The sequence below is a fragment of the Accipiter gentilis genome, chromosome 5 (assembly GCF_929443795.1).
Source record: "Accipiter gentilis chromosome 5, bAccGen1.1, whole genome shotgun sequence".
Taxonomy (NCBI): Eukaryota; Metazoa; Chordata; class Aves; order Accipitriformes; family Accipitridae; genus Astur; species Astur gentilis.
In genome coordinates, this window is record NC_064884.1 from 40,229,152 (window position 1) to 40,256,723 (window position 27,572).

The 27,572-nt window shown below is 37.3% G+C and overlaps 1 protein-coding gene across 4 annotated transcripts; it reads left to right on the forward strand.

The window, feature by feature from the left end:
- Positions 1 to 446: 446 nt before the first annotated feature.
- Positions 447 to 27,572, forward strand: CEP43 (centrosomal protein 43). Of its 4 annotated transcripts, XM_049800965.1 has the most exons (14): positions 447 to 741; positions 3,489 to 3,563; positions 9,073 to 9,126; positions 10,849 to 10,903; positions 11,546 to 11,634; positions 13,502 to 13,636; positions 14,395 to 14,478; positions 18,947 to 19,164; positions 22,179 to 22,259; positions 22,480 to 22,589; positions 23,184 to 23,252; positions 23,996 to 24,035; positions 24,705 to 24,798; positions 25,256 to 27,572. In XM_049800965.1, the coding sequence occupies exons 1-14, from the start codon at positions 652 to 654 to the stop codon at positions 25,328 to 25,330; spliced, it is 1,269 nt and encodes a 422-aa protein (XP_049656922.1). In that variant the 5' UTR covers positions 447 to 651; the 3' UTR covers positions 25,331 to 27,572. The 4 variants fall into 4 exon arrangements, with proteins under 4 accessions (XP_049656922.1, XP_049656924.1, XP_049656923.1 ...); XM_049800967.1 differs by lacking the exon at positions 22,179 to 22,259; XM_049800966.1 differs by lacking the exon at positions 3,489 to 3,563.

Consider the following 27,572-nt stretch of genomic DNA (forward strand, 5'->3'; position numbering starts at 1 on the left):
AAGCCTCGCCCAGCTACGACACCGCCCAACGCTTTTAACGAAAGGAACACGCTGATTACGAAACAAGGACTCTAGAGCCCCTTTTACCACTCCTCGACGCCGGGTGCCCCTGTGCAGGGCAGAGCAGTGGCGGGCGACCTCGACCCCCCGAGGCCAGGGACTGCGTCTGCCTTGGTGCTGGAGCGACCCCGGCTCCGGGGAGGGTTGTTCGCTCCTTAAACCCATTTCAGTGCGCCCCCGCTTTAGGGTGAGAGAGCACGAACGCAGACCGGTTGCGGGAGAGGGCGGGCGGAGCTGAGGGGCAGGTTTTTTTTGGGGGGGGAGCGGGTCGCGGCGGCGCCGCCGAAGGAGAACGGCCGCGCGCTTCAGCCGTTAGCGCCGCCCCCCGCTTTAAACTTCCCGCCCGGCGCCGGCGGCCGCGCTGCTTATTCGCCGCCGCAGTTTCCAGGCGCTGCAGGCGGCAGGGGCGCCGGGTGGCCGCGGTATCTCCGCGTCCCCTTTCGGAGCGGTACTGAGGGTGGGCGCCGACTCCGCCGCGCCTCGTTTCCTCGGGTCCGCCGCCGGGCCGGTGCCTCCAGCGGCAGCGGAGGCGAATCTGCCGCGCTCGTCCTACCGCTAGCGCAGTTTGGGCGGTTGTCAGGGAGAAACAAGATGGCGGCCGCAGCGACGGAGGAGGACACGGAGCTGCGGGACCTGCTGGTGCAGACGCTGGAGAGCAGCGGGGTGCTCAATAAGATTAAGGTGGGGGGAAGGAGAGCCTCTCGCCCGCGCACATGCCGCCTGGCGGGGAGGGGGGAGCGCTGGCTGGCGCCGGCGGCGGCTAACGGCCCTTCGGAGCGCGGCGGGGGCTGAGGCTTCGCGGGCTTCGTCCCCTCTCGCTTGCTGCTTCCAGCCGGTGTTCCCGGCTGGGGCCCTCTCTCGGCGTCGCGGCCTGGCGGTGGCGCCTGCTTTGCCCGTGGTGCTGCCCCGCCGCTCGGCCCGGGGCTCGGCGAGGAGCCGAGTCCAGCGCCTGCCGTGCGTGGTGGAGCAGGTACGTGCTTGAGGCGGAGCCGAGGGCCCGAGGCCCGACCGCCGCATGAGGTCTGCCCGGCGGCCGTAGGAGCTGCAAGACCGTCCAGGCCGGGGAGAGGGAGGGGAGCGCTCGGCCGCCGCAGGGAGCCCGGCGCCTTGGCTGGGCGGTTTCGCCCTCGTAGAAACCGTGTGGCCGCGAGAGCTCTTGCTGGTTCCAAACCCGCTGGAAACAATTCTGCCGCCGGGTGGTGTGGGACAAGGTGGATAGAGTTTCTCTCCGCTTCGATACGAAGAGCTTCAGTTGAAAATTTCAAGCAGGGGTTCTTGAGGGTCGCTGTTTAAACAATGTTCTTCTTGAAAGTGGGTTGCTTGAGCTGTGTCCTGGAGGCTTGCTAAACCTGGAAACTCTCTGGGGATGCTGCCTGCCTACAGGGAACAAATAACGCTGTGTTAAGAATACATGGAAGGTAATATTGTAGTGGAGTGTACACTACTTCCAAGCCTGTGATGTAGCCTGTGTGTGTGTCAGAGAGGGTGTGAAAATTGGTTCCGTGGGTTCTTGTTCAAGTTAGAAACTTCCAGCAATAACTGTTGTGTGTAGCAAAGAGCCATATAGATTTGGAAGCATAAGAACTGCTGGATTCCCTTCCAAGCTAAAGGAGAAATGAAGTTTGGATTTCAGATCAAGGATGGTGGTGTTTATCCACAGTGTTCTGTTTTAAGCATTCAAGAGGTGGATGATCATTGCTGATATTTCAGGAACAGTTCAACAACTGAAGTGGTTAAAGGAAGTAAGAGCATCTTTGTGTGTACTTGGAAGCCCACTGGGTTTTGGGGTAGTTGTCATACTTTTCAACAAAATAGTATTATAAAAAATGTGTTGTTCTTTCATTTCAAATGGCTAATCCTTATTTAAATTCCATAAGTAGATGAAGAATCTAGCTCATGTAACTGTGTTTTGAATAGGGAGCCCTTTTTCTAGTTAAATGTCAAATAGGCCTTTTGGGCCACCTGCTAACCTCTCACATAGTGTTAACCAATATGGTGATAAAAAAATTAAAAAATCAAGCCAATTGGGTCATATTGAGCATGCGAGCTGTAGTTTCTTAACTCCTACCTTTGTGTAGAATGCAAATTTTTGTGCTACAGTTGCCGGTTTGCTGAGTTTTGTGTAAATATATTTATTGCAGTCTTCACTATTCTATAATGCTGAAAGTGTGTAGTATCCAATATGGCATAAGGTATCCTTAAGGCAAACTAGCAAATGACTTAAAATAATACAAACTGCATCCTACTTACCGGGTTATGTCTCTTTTTAATACTAGGAGTTACTGTTTAATAATTGGTATGCTTATGGTTAAGGCTGCTCATTTGAGGAATTCATGGTGTTTTTTCTTAGCTGTAAACTTTAATTGGTGTGTGAGTTTGATAAGTGTCTGTCTGATTGATAGTATTAATGACTTATCCAATTTGTTCTGCTAGTACCTGACAAAAAGCCCATTGTCTTCCAGAAGTATTAAGGTTGAATAAGTCTCCTTAAATCCTCAGCTTTTAATTGAAATTAGATTATACCATGCATAGAAAACAAATTGCCATCATCCTTTCATTAAAATTAATTAAACATACCTGTGATCAATAGTGTTTCTTTATCTATTGTGTGTCAGTATTTTTTTATTATTATGTGGTAGAACTGAATGACATTTACATGTTATAAAAACAGTTGTTTATTTTATACTTCAGAGTGAGTGCTGACCATTTTTTCAAGATGGATGAGGCTAGAAAACTATAATAATGTATTTGAGTTTTATTGAAGTAGATACATTAAAGAAAAAATTACGGTCAATGTATAGCTGAATTGGTATGAAGCACTACAGGTAAAGACAGCTCTGGAATGATTAGAGTTCAAGTGGAATTATTTCAGTGGATAGAATGTATCAGGCTGTCAGCTAACACATTTTGTAAAATAATGACTGAGTAATTTTTAGAAAAAATTTATGGTGATGCCTTTGTTCTCTAATACAATATGATTTTTTTAATAATGGGTTGCAGTTTATTAGTTTATTCTTATTTTCAGATTAATTTCGTGGGTGAATTGGTGTTGATTATTTAGCTGAAAAAATGTTATTTGTATGACATTTTAAAAATCTGTTCACAGTTTTTCTATTTACCTTAGACTTTGAGCACTGGAGTATTTAATGAAATCATATTATGAAAACTGGAAGATGAGTAAATACATTGTCCACTTGCAGTTGAGAATTCCCTGTCTTCTCTAAGATGCAGTGTGTGTCTATATACAATTTTTGTTAATCATTTGAATTGATCTGATGGATAAGACCGCTTCCTAATGAACTCTGCAAACATACAGAATATAACTGTAGATATTTGTACTTTAGTGAAAATTATCACTAATACTGTGGTGCGTGCTGTACAAATAGAGATGTTCTGTCTCGAAGAGAATGTGATCTTTTCTCTCTTAGGAAAGCTGTCCTCATCAGAGCAAGAAGAGCCATTATGTTTCTTATTGTGCTTCTTTGACATCTTATTTTGTTTTGGTTTGTATCTTTTAATCTTTTTCATTCCATAAAATTAAGTTTATGCCACCTGAATTTTGCATCTTCTCTGGAACTTGCTATTGCTACAATTATGAGGGAGGTTAGCATCACTAATATCCTTTGACTTGTAATGCTTTTGGCCAGCTGATACTGTTCTTGCTAATTTCTTCCTAATTTGATTCAAAATGAAGACAGATGAGGTACTAGCAAATAATGTGGTGTTAGAATAAAAACGCTCTTTTTAAAATGGGCTGTTAACTGCATATGCATAGGTCAGTTAAAATTGTTGTATTTGCTTTTTCATCTTCATTCCATATATTATAATGAACAATGCTTTTAAATGTCATTGAATTATTAACTGTCATGATGAGTATGCTGCACACTACAGTGTAATCTATTGTTTTCTGGACATTGTGGGTTTTGGTTTTTTTTTAAGGTAGTTCATATCAGAAAGTGAACTCATTTCTTGGATTCAAGGGGAATCATTTTTTTTTAAAGTAACATCTATTTTTTCTTAAGTAAATCATTATAAATGGTTATATTTTCAGATTAACTAACTGAAATTAAACATTTAAATGTCAGTATGGTCCTCTTAACATTGTGGATGTATCCTAGCTTTAGGAATATGAGAATGAGAACTGGTTGTGACATGCAGAGCAAGCACATGACATGTAGCTGCAGGTATTCAGAGTTTATGGCTTTTAGGTGTTTACTTCTGCCTTTGTGGTATGGATTCTTCCTATTTTTTTCCAGCTTTCTTCATCTTTTCAATTACACTGCCAGCAAGTGTAACTTCCTTAGCCAATTAAGGGTGCTAAGTTGAAGAGTTTTCCACTGAAGTGGACAAAAAATGGTCAGGCAAACTACTTTCCTGGTCTGCTCAAGGATGAGAACCTCACTTCACAGATGGAGAGTGGTGGGGAGGGTATGGAGTGACATTGGTAGTAAAGTTGCTGTTTACGGTTTGACATCAGCTTTGGATTTGTGATGCGTATAGACTGGTACAGGCTTTTAGCCTGATGCATGCAGAGTTTTAGCCTGGGGTGATCACCAGTGGTTAGACTGCTTAATGTTCTGTCTTTCTTGCTCTGTATCTACTGAGGTACATGACCGTTGTTTTGGAGTTAGGAAGTGGAGATGCTGAAAGCTGTGCAGGAAGGTGCCCGTGTGCCACTAAATTTTACATATGCAAGAGACTGTTTATGCTTGTGCATGCATGGTGTTGTTTCATAGCACTGGAGCACATGGCAGTTATACATGCCTGTGTTTTACCTGGAAGATCTGTAAACAGTTTATCTCAGCAGCAATGCATTCTTTTACCCTGCAAAATCTTATGCATTACTTTAATCATTTCACTGCCCTAAACATACATTTAACCACACCATCCATTGATGCGTGTTAGTAATGATTTGTGAATGCAAGCTTGCAGGAGAGTTTTGCACCTTCAGCTGGCCCATTGCAGGTCTTTGAAGTGAATGTCTCCCTTATTGACGCTTGCTGAACTTGCCTACCCCTTGTTTCTTAGGGGACGCACTGTATTAGGGAAGTTGTCTGTATGTGGCTTCAAAAACTGTTTATGCTCAACTGCTTAAGTAGGTCGAGAAGGGTGGTAGCACGTGCATTTGGCAAGTTTAAATTTATATTATGCTTTCTGTTAATGAGTCTTTAATGGGGCGGGGGGGAATCCCAGAACGTCCTCTGCAAAAGCTGCAGGACTTTAAGGGTTTGTAGAAATGATGTTGAGAGATGTATGAGAGACAGCAAGGCTTTGTCAACTAGCAGACAATGTCATACTCAACTGTACTACACATAAAAAGCATTTTATGAAATTGAAGTGACCACTTTTTGATCTAGTATTCTATAGCATATCGAGATCAGTGTCATGAAGTCAGTGCTTGTTCATCTAAAATATTGCCTCAGGAGTAGAAAGTATTGAATAAAGGTTGATAGGAAAAAAAAAAAATTTTGCTGAGTTCTCTTTGGAAGGTGTTGGGATATCAGGATGTTTGCAAGTGAATTGTGTAGCTGTGCAAAGAAGAACAGAGTGCAGAGAATAAGCCATATCCACAGTCTGTGTTTAGTTTCTATTATAAGAAGTCATTTTAGCTGCTGATGTGCCTACATGCTCTAAGGCATAGAAATGAGTTTGAAGTATGCAAGTCCTTTCCGATAGCTCTCTTGTTTAAGTGCTGAACAAACGCGTGCCAGCCCAATAAAAGGCAAATGACACAATAAAAGAAAACTCCAGGGGCATGCTACATACCTATGTGTTGGAGTCTTCAAGCATGAGGCTGTTACAGGCTAAAGGTCATCCTTCAGTCCTGGACAGTTTCCATCTTATCTTTTTACTTTTCATCAAGCATTGGGCTATGTAAGCTGCTGTGGATGGCTTTTACAAGTTTGCTAAATTAGACTAATAACCTTGTTCAGGTAGGTGCTTGTACTATTAAGAGCATATTCCCAAATCAGATTGGCATTTTTGAGATGCCACCTAAAAATTGTGTTTGGGGAGCTCTTGAGATGCTAAGAACTGTTTTCCCCTTTCCCAGGGAACTGCAGATTGAGGGAGCTGTTTTCCTATACAGTACTTCAGATGCACCCAAAAGGCTCTGCATTTAGAACAGGATAAACTTTTCTAGGTTCTGAAGAGGGATACTACAGCTTAGTGCAGAAAAGATGCTTTCATGGACTACAAGATTCTGATTAACAGTACAACAGCAACTGGCAAGAGGCAGTGTTGTCTGATGAACTGTAAATGACTGGGAGGAAAAGGGGAAATATACTTTTGTTTCATTACAACAAGATTTCATTACAACCCATACATTTCCCCACCAAGTACAGACAGGGGTTGTCATATACAATGTTAGCCTTACTCATTTAGCTAAGTTCACTGAAATCAAATTGCTGTCTCATTAGTATGAGCTCTTGCCTGATAAAACTACTTAAGGATAGAAGGGAATGGGCACCTTCCACAGGATGAGAAGGAAGCCTGTTGGTTTGGTAGATGTAAGAGTGATGGATATACACTGTGGAGCAGAGTGTAACAATGTATGGAACACAGATTGGGCTGGTGTCAAAGGGTACTAGGGCAAAGCCAAATGCAAACCCTTCACACTTATTTAAAAAAAGGGGGGGAGGCAGGAGAGAGAGCAACACTGTGTAAATGGATTAATCTTGCAGTTATATAAGCCTCCGTATCTGCTGGTGGAAGCAAATTGCTGTGACCATACCTGATAATGGTGGTCTCAGTCTCTGGTGTTCAAATTCTTTGTGACTTGTCTCAGGTCCTGAAAAGCCTATACGATGTTGTTCATCCTACTGTATAGTATGATTCATCTCCTTGTATTGGGGTGATTTTTCCTTTGGCCTCAGCTGTGTTATTGTTGCTTTTTACTTTCTTCCTCATGAACTTGAGAATTACTGCTTTAACCTCACACAGATTCAAGTGTATGGTTCCATGTCTAAATTTATTTGAGATGATATTTTGAGAATAGGTTGCTATGATATGAGCAGTACCCACCTCAAAGGATGAAGGTGAGTGTGTTGGAATGACGTAAACCTTCTTTGTGGAGATAGTACAGGAGTGCTTAACTTCAAACTTACTGTGATGCTTGCAGGATTGAAGGACCAGTTGAAAGGCTGCTTATCTGTGGAAAGGCTATAGGGTGGTATTCTAGGTGATGCAGGTAAGACAAAGGGAGTTGTAGTAAGTACCAGTGGCATTATCTTCTGGTGATGAGGTTCTGACCTTAAGGATATTAATTGGTCAGTAATGGAAATAAAGGTGAACTTGCTATTAATGGGGAATGGCAACATCTGGAAGAGGTTGACACTGTGTCATTAAATAAATAATAAGAAGAAAAGCACTTCAGTCAGTATTTAAAACCCACTGGGTTGGACCTAGAGGAGTGGAACAGGCAAACGGTCAGAGTTATGTGAAAAGGAATGACAGTTGTGATATTGTTCCGAAATCTCAAACAGGTCAGACTCTGGATCAGCTGATGTAATGGCAACTACTTTCAGACAACTTTGTTCTGTAGTCTCGTGATCCAGACCCTTAAGGGGGTTTACCTGTACCCACACGCAATGGCTGGTGTCTTTTATTTTGAACAGTTGTAATAGCCAGTCTGTTTCACGAATGCTTTGTTATTCTTGTCCTTTTATGTAAGTATACTTTCTTTCTGTGGAAACAGAAGTCAGCCTTGCAACCATTTGGAGTTTTTAATAGTGACATAAGACTAAATAAGTTGTTAGCCTTTGGTGGGAAAGTTAAATGTAAATTTTCTTTGTAAGAATAATATTTAAATTAATGGCTTATAAGAGGATTTGCTGATTGAATGCTGTACTCCAGCACCTGAAAAAATGTAACTGCAATGTCACTAGGACCATTGCATACAATTGTGGTAAACATTTTACACTACTTTTGATGGGAAATCTTTTTAACTTTTTTGTATTGCTTTTTGTTCTTTAAAAAGGTGTCTAAGAGGGTTATGTTTGAAAAGGAAGTATTTATTTTATGTTTACTGTGAAAGGATATTTTTTTTTTGGTGGGAAGGAACAGTTACAGGGTAACTCATGTTTAGTTACCTTTCATAATATGCATGAGAAAATCCAGACAGTCTTCATATTATTCTTAGTTATGGAAATCAACCTTTCTTTAAAAGCTTGCTTTCTTCTTTGCTCTTGAGAAAACTGGCATACAGAGTAGCACTGTCTTTTATAGGTTTACTGCAGTGTTATCTACTGGCTACCTAAAAATGTCAGATTAAGAGTTAATTAAAGTGGCAAACTACTTCATCAAATGTAATGTATGTTGTCCATTTGACACGTTAATGAAAGAAGTAAAGAAATTATAGTGTTTAAAAAAAATTAAAAAAAGTAGGCAAGGCTTAAGTTTAAATATTCAAAATAGTCCTTAGCAGAAGTCTGATCCTTGATAATAAGATATTCAAAATCAGTTAAGTAAAACCTCACTACAGGAGTATTTGAATGACTGGAATCATGCTCTCTTTTCCTTGAGAAATTCTGATTCTTTGAATGTGATCTGACAAGAAATCACAGGAATTTGTATATCTTAACATTAACTTTTTAAGATGTATTACCACAAGCTATTCGTTCATGCTTCCTGAACGAATTGTAAATGAAGGGTAGGTGTTTCAAAGCTGCCTGAAAGAGCTAGATTTTTAACTCTCAGAAGAAACTAATAGGAGATAATATAGGTAATTTGGAATCTTTTTGTGTATGAAGAAATAATTTAGGAAGTCTTGTATCAAATCTGCCCCCCTTCCACCTTGTTGTTCTCTGGCTGAAAACTCTTTCTCAGCCTCAAGTCACATTGCCTATAATCTTAAGTGTCTTAATTGCATCAATGTAGATTACAATCGATGCCAAGTTGCTTGAGGAGAAACAAATAGCTGTGAAGCTACTTGCTGGCTCTTTGCATTCTATTTGCATGGGGAAAACAGTGCTTGTAGAAATGATGTTTGGTTTGTTGTTTTTTATTTGGCAGGCAGAGTTGCGAGCAGCTGTTTTTTTGGCATTGGAAGAACAAGAGAAAGTAGAGGTAAGAGAACCTTACAAAAAAAGAAAATCAGCATCCTGATAGTTCTTCAGGTAGAATTAAATATAATAGCTTTAATACTTTCTATTTGTGAAATGTAATAAGAGAAAATTATGTATTACTGTATAAGAGCATGATGCTTAGAGAACACAAAACAGGACTATTGGGGTGTTTCCTGATGTTTAGAAATAGGAGTTGTTACGTAGCCTTTTGAAACTATAGCTTTACGTAACTCTCTGCTGTTTTTATATGGCTTCTGTCCAATTGACCAGAATAACTAAATATCTTTTCCCTCTAATACTACTTCAAAAAAAACCCCAAAACCTAAAAAAAAAAAACCCCACCCAAGCTGACTGATGAAGATTTTATCAAATCAGAATAACATGTTTTGAAATCTAAAATATTATAGTGGGGTTTTTTGACTAGTGTATTGTGAAAGCAATTTAATGCAGTAACTTGCCAAGTATGCTAATGCTTTTGGTATTTCTCATAAGGATGTTGTAGGCTTACTTCAGGATAATTTGTTTATATTAAGGAAGAATTCTGAATTAAGAGATGGACTATGTACTGATACCTTGACAATATAATAGTATTAAGGGTATGTGATACTAGCATGATTAAGTAACAATACTGTTGTGGGAAGCAGATGCTAGTTTTATGACCCCTTGTAATGCTGGCATTGCCTCATTTCCTGTGTCTTTCCATCTTCTAGAACTAGAGAGAGGCTGCTGTATGTCAAGGCTCTCTGTTTAAAAGAGAGGAATGGAAGACTGTCCTGTTCCTATACTGGTTAGATGGTTGTGCTCTTTCTGGAAAAATGGACATTATTGTGACATTAATGAGGAGGGGAAGTAGTTATTCTATGATATGAGATTCCATATTCCAGAAATCTAACGTGAGATTACTGAAGAAGGTGTAGTGGAAGAATGATATAGTGGAACAGTGCCATCTCTTATGGGGAGCTTCAGCGTATTACAGAGTACCCAGAGAACAACCTTGTAGACTGGAGAGTAATAGGGCCAAAGAGAGATTTGCTACAGTTGATCTCTGCTCACCCTTTTTTCAAAAGGCTTAAACGTATCAAGTTAGGTTCTTACCCAGGATCTTTTGATATGTTGGGAATGGCATTTAGAATTTGATTTGACAAACCCAAACACAGCAAATTGATTTCTCTGTTTAAAAATCAAAAGTTGAAGAGGGCAAATCTAACAAGGGAGAAAACCCATTTTCTTAATATCTTTGAAGGTCTTTTAATTAATAGGTTAGTATTAATTTGTGAACCGCTAATTAGCATGGTCCACACTTTGTCTAGATTATTTGTAAATTCTCATTTTTTTTAAAAGTGGGAGTGAATTTCTTTAAACAAAATTGGCACTATATTAGAGGAGCAGTTTGGGAATTTAATCGCTTAACTTACCTTTTTAGTCATTAAGTAAATAAAAATCAGTGTGCTAATACGAATTTTGGTGAAATTACTCTAGCTCTGTAGCTTTTATAATAGAAACGCTGAGACAATTTTAATTTGCCAAAGTAAATGTATGGCTCTGCAGCTTTTACTTGTACGTAGTAGAATTAATACCAAGGTAGATTTTTGAAGGAGTGAATTACGTGTGCCAGGCATCATTGGGGAACAGTGTAGACCAAAACACCAACTTGCTGTGGTTTTCAATTTCTTGCTAGTACGAGGATGATGTTAATTACTGTTTGGTTTTTGCTTTTTGACAGAACAAAGCACCTCTGGTAAATGAAAGCTTGAAAAGTTTTTTAGGCACAAAAGATGGTAAGTTCTTTGTTTAATATACTTCTCAAAATAATAAACATAGGAAACAAAGGATTAAATCTTTGAATCTTTTATTAACAGTAGAGTCTTCATGACACAAAGGATGCTTTTGTTCCTGTCAAATGTCATAATTACTATTCATAAAGAATAGAACTCAATCTATAATTTTTGCAGTTAATATTGCTGAAGCTGTATTTTTAACTGAAGTGACTAATGCATTTAAATTAGTATTTCATTATGAGCTATGATTATTCTCATTCTAGACCAACAGAAAGAGTAACCATTGAAAACTCACTGTAGAGATAGTCATGAATGCACACATGGGAGAAATGCCAAAATGATGTCTTTAATACAGGTGAATAGTTTACAAAATTCAGGTGTAAGATTATTTTTTTATGCAGTCTCTATTTATGCTGCTGCAGTATTGCTGCCTTAAATAATTTTGATATGATGACTGAGTTAGAAATTAGGAAATTGGTATACAAATTAGCTATGTAGTGGTAGTTTGCTGAGTGTCTAAATGATTTTGTAGGAGTGTTGAATCAATGTAGATGTTCTTACTGAAGCCATGTTAATGTTAAATCTTTGAAGTAAGAGTTGTTTCTGTCTGGTATATTTTTACTCTTCTCATTTCCTTTTTAGGTCGCTTGGTAGCAGGTCTTGTTGCAGAATTTCTACGTTTTTTTAATCTTGATTTTACATTGGCTGTTTTTCAGCCTGAATCAAGCACAGTAAGAGATATTTGTTTTATATGTACGCTATGCTGATTGTTTGGAGTGCATGGCAATGAATACAGAAGTTATAGTAGATATAAGCCATTTGGTTGTGTTTGTTTAGAATAATTTTTTATGTTTAGTCTGTAAAAGGTGCTTACTGTCCTAAAGACACATATTCCAGGAAAGTGTGATAATATGAGTGAGTATACCCTTTATCAAAAATCAGTGCTTGATAATATGTTAATTTAAAATTAACAAATTAGTAATTTTTGTGAAATCATGTAACAGTATATACAACAATATTTCTGCAACGTTTTTTGCCAATAATTTTAGTATGTCATTATATTAAGTTAGTACTGTTACATGAAAATTAAAATAATGTCAATAATCTACTCTGAGAGAAATTTCAGTGAAACAAAGGACTTTGTGCAGATGCACATGACAAAAAGTGATTGAATAGAATCAGTTGGAAGGGACTTACAATGGTCATGTAGCCTAACTGGTTCTTTTTAGGCTTTTGATATTGAGTTAGAAGTTTTTCATGTTTGTCCCCTTGTATCTTTATATGATACAAAGGTTTTAACAATAGATTTGGGTTTGAAACAATTCCATTTAACTGAAGAATTTCTCTTTACCTCTGTCACATTCATTTTTATTCTTAATGTCAGTTTAAGTAGTTAATTCATTAAAAAAATCCAACTTCATTAAGTCAATTAATTGAATTCTGTTTCTCAGAAGTTCATGTTTCATTTTAGGCACTTAATTGAAGAAAATCCTATGCACCGTTATCCTTTGCCAAATATCCTTACGTGCATTTATTGCATTAGGACACGTCTGTACAAAGATTCATGTTCAAGCTACCAAATAGAGTCATGCTTGCTGTCATGTTGTCACTCACTCTTGGGAGCTGTGCTTCATTTGCATTGTAAAGGCATCTCATTCTCTTTGAAACACCCCCTTCCTTTTTCCAGTAAAAGCATCTTTTTCACCTATTGCAGTGCATATATGAAATGTGGCAAAGTTAAGCAAGTTGGCCGATGCTGCTGTGTATAGTGCTGAAAGATTTTACTTTGTCTTCCTCTACCAGCCCCTGTCTCTGAGCAGTCTGTTGTATTGTCTTTATCCTCCATGTTTCAGTGTGCTTGACTAGTAGTGGCTTGCTTCAGTATTTGCTTGACCAGTGTTTTGATGGGAAGTGTCACTAAATAATTTTAAGAGTTCAAGATGAACAGGTGCCCTTTGCAGTATTGCGATTCTGAGGTTATGCCAAGCAACCTGGGTTTGCTGCAGCTGTCAGCTTCTGCTATAATGTGAAGTTAATTTTTAAAAAGTGTATTTTTCTTTAATTTTTTCCTTTTTTTTTTTTTTTTGGCTGATATTGAATTACTTTCATCCCTGTTTCTGTCTAAACCCATGTTTTTTATAATGAAACAGATACTGAAAGTAAACATTGACATATGCTGGTGTACATCTATATGCACGGGAATGGGGACGCTCCATCATCTATGATTTTTCTGGAACCACTGGCTAGGTGTCCTAGGATACAGTTTTAAATGTGATGGGCTAAAGTGACTTGACTATATAAATCCTGAAGCATGCTAATGATGAATACTTGCATATTTAAAGCAACTTTGGATGGTCTGTGATAAGTTCGGGTGCAGATCAGAAGTAAATGATGCAATAGGCGATCATTACTTTAGTCCACATGCAACAGGAAGTCTTAAATAATCACTGTTTAGTCAAAATATTGCTGAGTTAAATAAGACCAAAAAGATTTAGGAGTTGTATTACAAAATATATATTGTGTTTTCTGACAGTTATTTCTGTGTTGTGATTTTTTTTATTTTTTTTTAAATGTCTCCCCATTGTTCCCCACCCCTAGCTAAATGGCCTTGATGGTCGAGAAAATTTAGCTCGAGATTTGGGAATTATAGAAACAGAAGGTACCGTGGGTGGTCCCCTGTTGTTGGAGGTTGTTAGAAAATGTCAGCAGAAAAAGATTTCAGGCAGTGGAGAAGTAAGTAGTCTTAATATGTAACTTTTCTTCATAATTCTTTATTCATTGTCATTTCAATGATGAAAAATAAGTTGAAATTAAGAACACTTGACTATTGTTATAGTATTATACTGTTTCAAGTTTTTATTATATTATATTATGCCTTCAACATAACTTACCAGAACACAATGCTGAAAGATGAAGATTATGACTATTTGATTACTTTTAATGTCACCCTCGTACTCTTTAGTAATACTCTGCTACGAGATGGTAACCCAGATAAATGACACAAAACACTGTGTTGCTTATTTTCTAATTTCTAGTGTGGTTTGATAAGACTTTTAGCTGTACCTATTTTCTTTGGCATACTTCTAATTTTAATATGACCTGAAAAGCCTGGAATTGGTTTTGTTAAAAGCTTTAAAGCTGTTCTGAAAACATATGTATTTAATACTAAATATATGAAAGTATTGAACTACCTGAAGGTAATGACAGTAATATTTTAACATAATATGTAATTAAGTTGTTAATTAAATGAACCAAATACAACCAATAGCGTTACTCTTTGTCGTGATTGTGGCTTGAAAGAAAATTCTCTGCACCCAAGATGCATTCAGAAAGAAAGCTTAAATTCGGGAGTAGTTGTCATAGATTTTCTAACAGCATCACATCACAATTTGCATACTATGTGAGTGAGGATGGCAGCCTTTTTTCTTGTTGGATGGTTTTATGACAAAATTCAGTATATTTTTAGTAAATGTTTATGTGAAACTTCTCAGGTGGCTCCAGTTCTAAGTGGTAGCCTGTGCCCCACATCAAAATCATCTGATGGAAGATCAAGTACACCTGCTATACCAAATAAGGTAAGATTGTATATATATATAATGAAAAAGCTACACAACATACATGAGATAGTTAAGAGAGAACTCCTATGAAACTGTGGACATGATGGCATTCACTTAAATGATCTTCAAAGTCCTGTACCTTTCTGACTGGGTAGGTGACAGCGCATACACAGGACTCCGAGACACAGGTTGGAGCTAACTTGTCCATTTGAGGCAGCTGGCTGATTGCTGCTTGGGGTTGATAAGGTGTTAGGATACAACTGTCTTTGTGTTGTGGCCTGTGGCTTGCTTTTCTCTCTTGCTTCCTGTTAGCACAAAATCTGTATTAACATCTTCCAGGCCTCTAATACTCCTTTACATTTGACTGGAGCTAATCAACAGGTTGAGAATTATGGGAAAGTGTAGGGCATGAAAAGGGGCATGATCACTTGAACCTCTTTTCCACAAGAAACCAGCTACCCACTACACCCAATGGGGAAGAAAAACAAACTAATAATCCAAAGCAAATCATCCCTGATTAAAATATGAAAGTTTGTTCAAATAATTGATGTAATCTGATCACATAAATTTTAGTAGCTTTTTTCCAAGATTACTGGAAATAGTTTAGAAGCTTTCCAACTCACTAATGAAAACTGAGGAAATAACGTTGCATGGATTTTGATGTTAGCTTATTCACTTGAGAGAGGGAGTGATAAGGATAAAAGAAAATAAAATGACAGCTCAGTTTGGATCTGCTTCATTTTATTCCAGTTCTTTAGTTTTTTGCCATGCAAAACCAGAAAACTATACAATTTGAAAAGCAAGCTTCATTTCAAGGTTAAGTTACTTTATTAATTGCTGTGCTTGTTGCTAGTATTTTAAAAGCTAATATTTCTGTAAGTGACCTTTGAATGGAAATTCTAATAATTTCAGACCTGCTTTAGGAGAATATAGTTCTTGCTTGGCACCAGCTTTTAAAACAAAACAAATCCACTAAAAAGATCTGAATGCTGATTAAATATCACTGTTACTGTTGCTTCCTACCTGAGCCCTAACTTCTGTCTTAGGCTGGTTCTAGATTAGCTAAAAAGAACTACTGAAGATGAGTTAGAATTTGTAAGTATTCCATTCTACCTTGCATATGCCACCTTTCGTCTTCAGATTTAAATTACTTTATTTCAAATAAGTAGGTCAGAAAGAGAAGAGCTAAGTGTTTGTTGCATGGCTTTTCCTGAGGCAAAGTATACTTTTCTAGAGGAGGAAAAAAGTAGTTCCAGTAGCTTGTAAATTGAACCATATGGTCTTCATATGGGTGTTTTTCTGGGTGTGCATGCACATATCTCAAGCTTGGTGTATCTTCTGTCTGGTATGAATCTTACTCCTTTATGTCTGTTCTTGACAGTGCTTCTGGCAATGCAGTTATGCAGGGTTTTGTTGGTGGGTTTGTTTATTTGTTTTGTTGGGTTTTGGGGGTGTTTTTTGGTTTGTGCTTTTTTTGGGGTGGGGGTGGAATTGAAACTTATACCCTTTTTGCAGTGGTTGAACTTAGCCAGTCAGTCCAGTACATTAGTTAGGGGAAGACAGAGACACAAGCACAGGGGAGTATAATATCTTAAGACTTGTTTCATTAGGAAACTAGATTGATAAGAATGAGTTTTAAGTTATGCCTGGAAACTCTGCTTTAGAGGAGGTATCATGGAATAGTGACAGTCATTCCTGTTGTTTAAGTTTATAACAGGAATAAATGACAGTCTTGGTACTTTTATCACAATTGTTTGGGCCTGTACAAAACAGTAACTCCTGTACCCAGCTCAAATAGTGCTGTCCAAACTGAAAATAAATAGAAAAGAAATACAAAACACGTCGGAATGATTTCTAAAGATTAGTACTGTTTCCCAGAAGTGATACTGTATTACAGTGTGTTGTATTCTTCTCCGTGTTGAGGTTGTTGGTATTTTTCAGGCTGCTATCAACTGTTTAGATGTACTAGTCCACAGATGCAAAAGCTTCTCCTATTGACTGACTTCAGTGTAATGATAGTGATTGGGACTGGTCCAGCTGATAGTGGCATTTTTTTAATGTGTATACACTTAATCCCCCAAAAGTTCCAACAAGTTGGAATTTATCATCATGCTTTTTATATTCTTTAAACCCATCTTCTATGGGAAGCAAATCATAAATCTGTTGCAGTGGGACACAGATGAACATGTTCTGGAAATGCTTTTCATAATATATTGATGAATCCTCCGTGAAAACATTTATCTCCAACTGGAGAAAAATGGTTTCTGTATAGGTGTTTCCTCATAGAAACAGCAACAACTGTTGGTTGGACTACATACTCCTCTAAGAATAAGCAGTGGATATCTTAATAGGACTATAGTTCTTGGGTATATTTTTTCCTGGTTCTCTCTCTCTTTGGCAAAGGCAGGATGGGAGAATATTCTGTCTGTGCAAAATACTTGGAGTAAAAATAACACAGAAGGAGGAAATATTAGACAGTCCCAGGTGGAGCAAGATGGAAGTTACCTGAACAGTCTAGACTTCCTGATTGAAACTTGAGATTCTCTGGTGGTTTTTCACCAAACCTGTGAACTGACCTGGCTTTGACTGTGACTTGGCAACCAATACATGTAATGTAGAAGGGAGTGTGATAGGAGACACCGAGACCACAGCTCTTGGCAGCAGCAAAGAATTAAATTTGTTTAGGTGCAAGCGTGAAACCACACTGACTTATCTTATTAACACCATTAGTCTGAAAACCAAGGTAGGCATGTTGCTCTTTGAACCCTTAGCCGTGGTTAACCTATGACTACAATTTGAAAGTAGTTATTTCACTTTAGCAAAACTTTATGATACATGAATTCAAGCAAAGGTCAACTGTTGTGCTTGTAGTTTCTCAGATGAGATAGTAGCAACTCCCTCCCTCAGGGCCCAGAACAGAAAAGTAGCTGTAACTTCCCTTTTACTCCAGTCAGGGTATCAATAAGTTCTTAATTTTCAACAACAATTCTGTTCCTCTAGGATACATGTTGTGGTTTAAGCCCAGCTGGCAACAAAGCACCGTATAGCTGCGTGCTCACTCAATCCCACTCTGGCCCTGGTGGGATGGGGAGGAGAAAATATGAAACGCTTGTGGGTTGAGATAAGGACAGAGAGGGATCACTCACCATTTACAGTCACGGGCAAAAATCAGACTCAACTTGGAAAAAAAATCACTTTAACTTGTTACCAATCAAATCACAAACAAACCCAAAACAATAGGAAATTAAGATATTGTTGTTACTACCACTTACAGGTGTAAGTACTTTTTTTTTTGTCCTAGAAGAACCGAGCTGTCAGCAATTGAATGTGGTTCTGTGACTGAGATAAAATGACCTTGGTAGGCCTTTTTAAAGTTTCATGGCCTATGGTTTGAAAATTTTACTTCAGCCTTCTGAATGAAAGTTGATGACTGATAAAGAAATACGAGGGACAGTGCAACCTACATATTGGTTATCTGGATTAAACAATACTGTTGGTTTTGTTTCAGAACTGTTGCTATTACTAGTGTGCAGGAAGGCAGTTAATATATTTTTTTTCACAGGCTCTATTTTAATAATTCTAGGGGAAGATAAAAATTGCAGTACTGCTTGCTAGGTAGCAAGATGCTATTGTTTAAAAATAAAACTCCATTTTTTCACAACAGCTTGATTATCTAGGTAAATTTGACTATTGTTCTTTGGGCCAAGAAGTTTTGCAAAGATACGACTTGAGCCGTATTACTTGATCTTAAAGTTACCATATAGAATAGACTTTACATGGTTGAGTATCTGTAGGACTGAGCCATAAGCGTGATACAAAGACTGAAAGTTATGTACTTTTAAAGTATCTTGTTTGTGTCATTTTTGGTTTTAGTATTTGGAGGGAGAAAATGTCATTAACTGCAGTCATGCTCGCTGCTTTAAAACCTAATACTATATTGCAGAGATTACCATTTAATGTGGAAGTTAGAGTAATTTGCATGGGTTTAAACTGATTTCTTTTGAAGCACAAGCTGTAACTAACAACATTGGTTTATAGATAAGTTGCAAAATAACACTAATAAAGCATCATGTAACTTTTGGGCTGTAAAAAAACTATCCCACCCCCCTGTATTCAGAGCTAGGGGGTAAGAATCAGTCTATCTGTAGATTTCTTTATTTGATGACCAACATCTTTTAAAATTAGTTGCTTTAATACTAGAGGTGATTTAGATAATAAAGCAATGCAGTCTGGAATACATTTTTTTTTAATGGTGGCAACAATGAAGAACATTTCCTTTCTAAAGTGATAAAACAATTTTTTTTCTCTTGTGTGATTCCTCATGATACTAATAAATTCCTGAGAAGTACCAATAAATTTGAGGTAACTTTTTAAAAATTGATGGTAGGTGTATATTGTATGTTGTATATTTATATTACCACTTAAAATATTATGAGTCAGAAATACTTATTCCTTTCAGTGAGGGCTTTTTTCTTTATCTTTCAAGGCTACTGAAACCACTCAAAGTGATACAAGTGTCTCATCAGGGGAAGCAAGCAAAAGAAGCATTCATTTTCTGCCTAATGAAACAAAACTAGATCCTCAACTAGAAAACAAAGACTTAAATACCAAAGAAAAAAGTGATCCAGGTGTGGATGAAGATGATGCAGAGGGAGATTCTTTTTTTGATGATCCTATACCCAAACCAGAAAGAACTTATGGCTGGTAAGTAACATGTATGTTCTACTTAATATAGGGATTTTTTTGTCTTCAGTATGCTTGCAGGCAGACCTTTGAGAGCTAGCTAATGTTTGATTATTTGCACTTGTAAATGAAAGTGTTTAGATCTGGTCTGTAACATTTTGTTTCTGAAATGTGCATTTCTGTGATTCTATTCTTTGAAATACACAGTGTCATCTGGGATCTCTTGGATGTACCATGAGTGGAAAAACCTGTATCACTTTAAGGTGCATCAGTTAGACTATATAATGTCCCCAGCCTTTCTTTGGTGGAATGAACATATATGAGGCACAGACATCACTATTTCTTCTTGCAGCAGAGCTGCAGAGGAGATCAGTACTAAAGGAAGTGGACAATGACAGGGATAGTGCTTTAGATATCTGTATGGCTTTGTAAGGAGTACAGAGAATCCAGTGAATGTGTAAACCGACTCCATAAAATGTGAGAATAAGGAAACTTTTCTCACAGTTGAGGGTTTCCTCTTCACAGTGCAGCACCTTTTTTGTGCAGTTCTGTATTTTCAGTGAAGTATTGTTATTTCTGTGTATGCCAATTTTGCAGATGCTTCTGAAGGGCAATTTTTATTGTACATCTGTGGAGTCTGATGACTGAAAAATACCATTTGAAACAAGAACTAGTGACTGAACTATGTCGTGGTTTAACCTCAGCCAGCAACTAAGCACCGCGCAGCTGCTCACTGACTCCCCCTGCCCCAGTGGGATGGGGGAGAAAACTGGGAAAAGAAGTAAAACTTGTGGGTTGAGATAAGAACGGTTTAATAGAACAGAAAAGACGACATGTTAATCATAACACTAATAAAATGACAACAGCAATAATAAAAAGATTGGAATGTACAGATGATGCATAGTGCAATTGCTCACCACCTGCCGATCGACACCCAGTTAGTCCCTAAGCGGTGATCCCCTGCCCCCACTCCCCCCACTTCCTACACTAGATGTGACATCCCATGGTATGGAATACCTCATTGGCCAGCTTGGGTCAGCTGCCCTGGCTGTGTCCTGTGCCAACTTCTTGTGCCCCTCCAGCTTTCTCGCTGGCTAGGCATGAGAAACTGAAAAATCCTTGACTTTAGACTAAACGCTACTTAGCAACAGCTGAAAACATCAGTGTTATCCAACATTCTTCTCATACTGAACTCAAAACATAGCACCCTACCAGCTACTAGAAGACAATTAACTTTATCCCGGCTGAAACCAGGACAACTATACAACAGCTTTGTTATAAAACTGAAAAACCTACCTTTGTGTTCTGTTGAGTTATCTTGAAGCTTAGTTTAGATAGCTCTATTGAGAAATGCCGCAGGATCGTTTCATGGTGTTATTTTGCTGTGCTTGAGTAATCGGAGAATTGCTCCAGCTTAGTAGAGGTTACCAGCAGAGGTTGCAGAAGCATTTGCAAGTCAGTTTGTTAGTAGCTCCCTTCATGTTGGCCTTTTCCCCTCAACTACATTGATAGTGGGCAGAACAGCATAAACTCTTTTGTATTATCACTACAGTAGATGCTTACTCTTGGAATGGGATCATTCTGGTATAGCACAAAGCAATCATGCCAGGTAAACTAGGTATCTTTCTAGTAAATTAACTGATTCTTTGAGAAATAATATTTATAATACAGCTTTCATTGGATGTATTTAATTGGAGCAGAGTATTTTTCCTCAGAGCAGTGATTTTTCTCTGGAAAATATTCTGTGTTATAAATAACTCTACCATGGTATTTCTTTTTTCTTTTTCTTATTGGAAATATCAAGATTAAAACTGCATCTGAGTGCATTTACTTCTTACTCAAGAGCTTATTTAACTAGCATTTAACCAAAGTCTAACTGTTGTAGCAGGTGGTTGTGTTGCCATAAAATCAGTTTAAGTGATAAGTTAGGAAAGCTAGACAAGGCTAGAAAAACTTCTGGAAAACAATATTTACTAATTTCTTATTGTTTGACCATTTTCATATGACAAGAAGGGAAACTCACTTTGAAATTGGGTAAACTGGATTTCTTTAAAAAGACCATCTAAGAAAAAGGCTCTTAATTATTCAGTAAAATAAGGAATTTTTTTTCCTAGTAGAGAAACTCCCTACAGAAAAAAATTATTTCCAAATTATGTGTGTCTATAGTAGAGTCACCATCCACCAAGTAGTAATTTGTACCTCATAATGCTATTGTGATGTAGATATTATAGTAATGTTCCACAGTAAGCTTTTCTCAATAAGTTAATAGTAAATTAGCTAGCAGCTAATTGTAACTGAGCTGTCTCTGCTGAGTCTCTTGCTTCTACTCTCCTGGCAGCTCCTTTAGAGGAGAAAAAAGAACATATTCTTCAGGTGAAATCCCTTTGTGGTATGTTGTTCTGGTGTGCCTGATTCCCAAGGGATGAGTAAGTAGGAGAGGTGCCAGCATCGCTTGGTTTGCAAAAAGGTAAATTCCTTACTGGAGCTTTGCCCATTCCTGTAAGAAGGGTGCATTAGAGAGGAAGGGAGCAAGCAGTTACTAAGGACAGAGTTAAGAGATAATCCAAGCTCTCATTGCCCCTAGGTCTCCCACCCATTGTTCAAAACTTTGAAGTGTTTTAATATGTGATGGTATACATGATATTTTAGTGATGCAGGTATATTGAATGATTCAAATGTTGTCCATTACAAATAAGAATGCAATCACAGTTACAAACTGTTCTGGTAATACTAAATGTGAAAATCTTGATCTCTTTTTAATAGCGTTTCTTCATCCTTTACTTGCAAGTAGTATTTGAACTCAATACTTTAAATATATGAATGGAATAGGTAGTAGCCAAGTGAACTTTAACATGTGATGATGACATATATTTTGATATAACTGAGAGGTTTTCATTCTGTGAACTGCCTGCTCTTGGGATTAATAGTTTTGTCAGACATAACCTCTTTCAGTTGTAAACCAAACTAATTTACATATTTATTTGTATCTGAATCTTTCTTCTTTTGGCTGCATTTACATGTGGGGATAATGAAAGGCCCCTTGATAAAAATAGTGATGTTGATGAAGGTGCAGGAGCTCTGTCTGTGAAAGAAGGCAGGCAGAAATCTTTGCATAGGTGAGAAAGTGACTTTCTTATTGAATGTTTTGCTTGACACTTGTGCCAGTAAACTGCCTACTGTTCTTAAGATTGCAGAATGAATAGTCCTTTCCCCTTGTTCTTTTTGCTGTAAATATTGCTGTTCTAGTTTTATGACAGTTTAGTAAATAATAGAAAAGAAAGTCACTATGCATGTTTTACAGCTCTGTAGAGTACTTATTTATTTGGTTTGTTTTAGGAAAACTGAAGCTAATAAAGCAGGAGGTCTAGCATCCCTTTCTGATGCACCACCTCTAAAAAGTGGATTAAGCTCACTGGCTGGTGCACCTTCACTAAAGGAGTCTGATAGTAAGTTTTCACATGTTTTTGGTTTTTTGATGCATGTAGAAGATATTTCCCATAATGTAATGAATGATCCACACATTCAGATGCAAATGTGATTAAGTATGTGGCCCCCTTCTGCTTGTAATGTGCTTTATAGTAATGCTTTTTTCACTGATTGATCACATACTCATTTTGATATATTATGCTACCATTAGGACATCTTATGTTTTGGAGCATGAAATACTTATCTACACTCCTTTAAAGCAGTTTTCAGGAGTATAAAATTCTACTGCTCAGTTTTTGAGTGAAATTAACTTACGCCTTTGTAATTGTTATCTTACGTTATTTGCACAAGTTCTTTAGGGATATTTGCTTTCATGTTGTAAAATCTGATCTTGAATACTGGGAGATCGTCCCTGTTTGCTACTCATGTTTTTAAATGTTAGCAGAGTTCAGACCTGAAAATTGGATATAACATTACCATACCATACTATAAAATTATATAAAGTTATTATAAAAGAACACTTGTTATAAATGGTTGATGGGTATGTTTAAGTGGGATCTTATTAAAGAGTCACAAGTCAAATTTCTGATATAAATGCTTTTATTTTGTTACAGATTTGAATAGAAACTCTGTTTTGAAAGACCTGCGGTTGGTGAATGCAAAACTGGGATCACTAGAATTAGGCAAGTAACTGCTAAACGTGAGGAACATCCGATATTTTTAACTGTAAGTTCTGGTCTGGCTTCTTAGCGGAATCTGAGAAACTGAAACACAGTGACGGAAGTAAAAGCTGAAGATTTTAGGTCAATATATATATTTAACACCATTGTGAAACTTACTGGAGTTAAGAGTGAAATCTGATGTAAAGGAATACAGAAGAGTGAAAATCAGTGTCTTGTATGTGGATTAATATTTTACATATGCAGCAAAAATTTTATTCATTCTGTGTATACATTTGCTAGTACCAAGTGATAAATTTTGTTGTCTAGGTTTCTCAGAAAAAAGGGGATTTATATTCGTAGAAAAAGATAGCCAGACAAATCTTACTGTTTTTCAGTGGCATATTTACTTGCCCTCCACACCTTTGAGGGTTGCCTTGTAAGCTTTAGGCGCTATATGAAGATGATGTGATATAAGAAGTATTGGCTTTCTTTCAAAATAGAGCTGCCTAGTATTTAAATCTTCATCAATGTAGTCAACATCCTGAAAATGTATGTTCAATTTCAAAACAGTTTGTGTAAATGAGATTGAGATTAATTAATGGCAAACATAAACTCATCTTCTCTTCCTAATCTGCACAAGTAATTTAATCTACTCCCACTTTTGCTGGCCATCAAACCATGTATTTTGGTGCAGGAATAGATTCTTTTTTTGCATTTCCTGAAAAGACGACTTGTTTGATTAATACCTTTTAAAAATTATTTAGGAAATGGAGATGACGATGAGTATGCTGATGACTTCAACAGGTAAGAGAAGAATGATACTGCAGTAGCATAGTATTTCATGCATTATAAGCATATCTACTAGCATATTTGAATTATTTAATAATATTTTAGCTAGTCACTACTGCTGGAGTCTGTCAATATCTCTGAACTCCTTTAAACTTCAGTTTGCTATTTTAATATGTATTGTTACAAATTAAAAAAAAAAAAAAAAACACAACAGATCCCTTTTGTGTAGGAGGTAATGAGTTCCTTAAAAACCTGGTGCTAACTTTAAGATGATAACTTGTTGCTTTTTTGTGGAAGGTGTTTGGGTTTTTTCCTGAACATTGCATTTAACAATGTTTTAACACTTTAATTAATGCTGTTAGTGAATATGGTGTATACTGAAATATTCAACTGAAAAATAAAGCATCATGAGTAGTCAGTAATAAAATATTTAACAGCCTCATCCTTATGATGTGAAGGTATTGGTGGTGTAAACTGCAGGACTGAGGCCTAAGTATTTATCAGTATTTATCATGGCTTCATCTAGGTAGAAGGCCTTTAGTTTTTATGGGTTTTTAAGTAACTTCTTATTTAACTTGCTAGGAAGTGAAATCCAAATTAAATGTCAGGTGTAAACTGAATGTACTACCTGGATGTTGAAAAAGAAAGTCTTATTTCTATGTTTATGGTTTTCCTTCTCTTTAGTACTAGTCATCGCTCAGAAAAAAGTGATATCAGTATTGGTGAAGAAATAGATGAAATTTCTGTGGAAACAGAAGAGTCAAATGCCAGTGATAAAGTATGATTCTTTTAAAATTGTTCTTCTTGACATACTTCTGATCTTGTCTTGTCTTTTTTTCAAACCTTCTGTGAAGGAATGTGCCATTATCATAGGTTCCTAGGATACAGGTTAAGGTTGTGTTATTTGTTATGTTGTGTATTTTTACACCTAGTATTCCTGCCAAGTTAGATACTATACTGATTAAAAAAAAACCCAAAAACCCCACAACAATTGTTTGGTATCACAGTTCACTGTCTGTTTCTAGGCATGTAAAACATCTGAGACTGGTTTAGTATCCAGCATAGGAATGTCTTATCCCAATATCTCAAGATCTGTCTGAGCACATCCTAAAGGAATATGAAATCTCGCTGAAAGAGCTTGAGGCGAAAAGAATGGGGTGCTGTATGAAGGACTACAAGAAATAATAGTTATTGTTTCTATGATTTCTGAGTTTGTAATTTCACTTATTTTCTAGCTTGAAGGCATCACGCAAGACCTTACCATTTCTCAGTTAAGTGATGTTGCAGATTACCTAGAAGACGTGGCATAGAATTGGACAGCAAAAATGTTTCTTTGTGCTGGATGAGAAGACTGCTGTGGACTGTTAATTACAGACAATCACTTTTTGCTGGAATGTCCACTCCCTATTTGTGCCTTGTGTTTCAAAAAGACTGTAGGTGGGAGAAGGCTTTTAAATATTCTTAACAAGAACTAAATGAAATAGTGTGTTCCCGTTTGAGTCTATCAGAATTATTTTCTTCATTTGGTTCAGCCAAACCTTTTACAGCAGGAGGTGGATTTTCCAAGTAGAATGTCCATTGCTGGCAGTGGGCATAATAAAAACCAATTGATAAGTGAACATCTACAGAGAGGCATGTGGCTTTATAATGAACTTGCACTGTTATTGTAACAGTCTGAACTTTTTTTAAAGATAACCAAAGGAAGAACCTTCAGAGGTGGTGGTTCAACTCACGCTTCTTTTAACACAATTTTGTCAAGTCAGCATGTAGTACATCTTTATGGTAACTCTAGCCACAAAACCTAATTGCTCCAAACTTACTTGAAACTGCTGTTTTTCAGACTCTTCTGAAAGTTGGACTTTTTTCTTTTTTTTAAAAGGCATATCAAATTGAGAGTATCTAAACTCTCAAATCTAAATTTAGCTAAATTTAGGAGCTAAATTTAGCACTAGTCTTAACTCTGAATATTCTTGTTTAAATATGTTTGTCAGACCATTGATGTTAAGACCCAGGCTGTTTTTTTATACATTATAATTTCATTGATGTAAACTGTTGTTAAATCACGAAAAGTAATTTTGTAAGGATCCACAAATCATTAGCTAAATCTTATTGGGTTTTGTTAAGTTTTTAACAGTGTGGTAATGGTTTGTGGAGCTTTTATTACTGAGGGTTCTTCATGTGCTGTAAGCTTGCTTTCATTCTGGAAAATCCTTGTTACGTAAAAATGAGCGCCAAAAAGTGAAACCACTAACCTTCTGTTTTTCAGATTCTGACTGCTGTACAGAATTAAATCCAAATATTTAAAAATACCATATTGAAGACATTATGGACACTAAGTTCTAGCTAAGAGCAAATTCTTGTATATTAGTTATATTCTTGCATATTAGTTATATTCTTTCAAAACAGGGTCAATAATGGAAACATTGACAGTTCTATAATGATACAGTTATACATGGCGCTGCTATAATATATATAGGTCATGGACATTTGTAATACTGAAACAAGACTTCAAAATGTGCACTTTCTGAACATTGTGAACACATTTGGAAAATATACATGTAAGTGAGTATAAATAATTTAACGTTTTTTTGTTAGGCTTTAATTTTTTTTCAGGAACACTGTTGGCAGCTCATAAATGGTCACCACAGTGGAAGTAGCTTGCTAAACTAAAGCCATTGGTTAAGCATATAGAGCTGCTACTAGCATTGGATGCCGAGTTAAATCTTTTTTTTGCACTGGGCCAGCGGGCATGGAACAGTGCTGGGAAGCTAGGCTTGTACAGTACATAAATGGTTTGAGAGGAGAGAGGAAAAGTGTGCCTTTTATTTATGTGCACCCCAAAATAGCCAGCAAAAAAGCATCAGAATATTTAGTCATGGTGTTAACTTTTAACTTTGTGCCATATTGTAGCAGCTAAACACAGAGGAGAATATTTTTCATCTCCCAAAAATCAATGTGCCATAGACTTCAAATAGCAACAGTGTTGTAACATGATACATCCTGTGCAAAAATTCTTGTAAGGATGGGGAACCTGTGCCTCAAGATACTAGGTGTGAAAAGTTTGTTTGGGGCTTTTTTCTTTTTCTTTTTTTTTTAAGAGGAGCAACAGCATGTCTGAAGGAAATAAATTCCACTGGAACACCTGGGAACAGCTGACTTCTGGCATTCATTTTTAAGGTGTACGGAATAATGTAGAGGCAGTGTTGTTTGCTTTTTTCTTTAGATGTCTTGGGAAAACATGATGTTCCATTACCTGTTAGCTGTAGGATATGTGGCAATTTATCATACCAAAAGAAACAAAAACTTTATTAAATGATTTCTAATTGCATTTGAAGATGTGGCCTTTTAAATAACTAATTAGATTATTTTAAGTGTTAACATGACTTTTGTTAACAGCAAAGTGTTGTTATCTTACCTTGGGGGTTAATTGGAGACCTTGCACTCTGGCTCTACTTTAAGGAAATGCCAAGAAGTGGTAAGTCTCCATGCTGTTCCTCCTGTGGGCTTTTACTGAATTGTGTATAATAATTCAAATTGCAAAATAAAGCTATT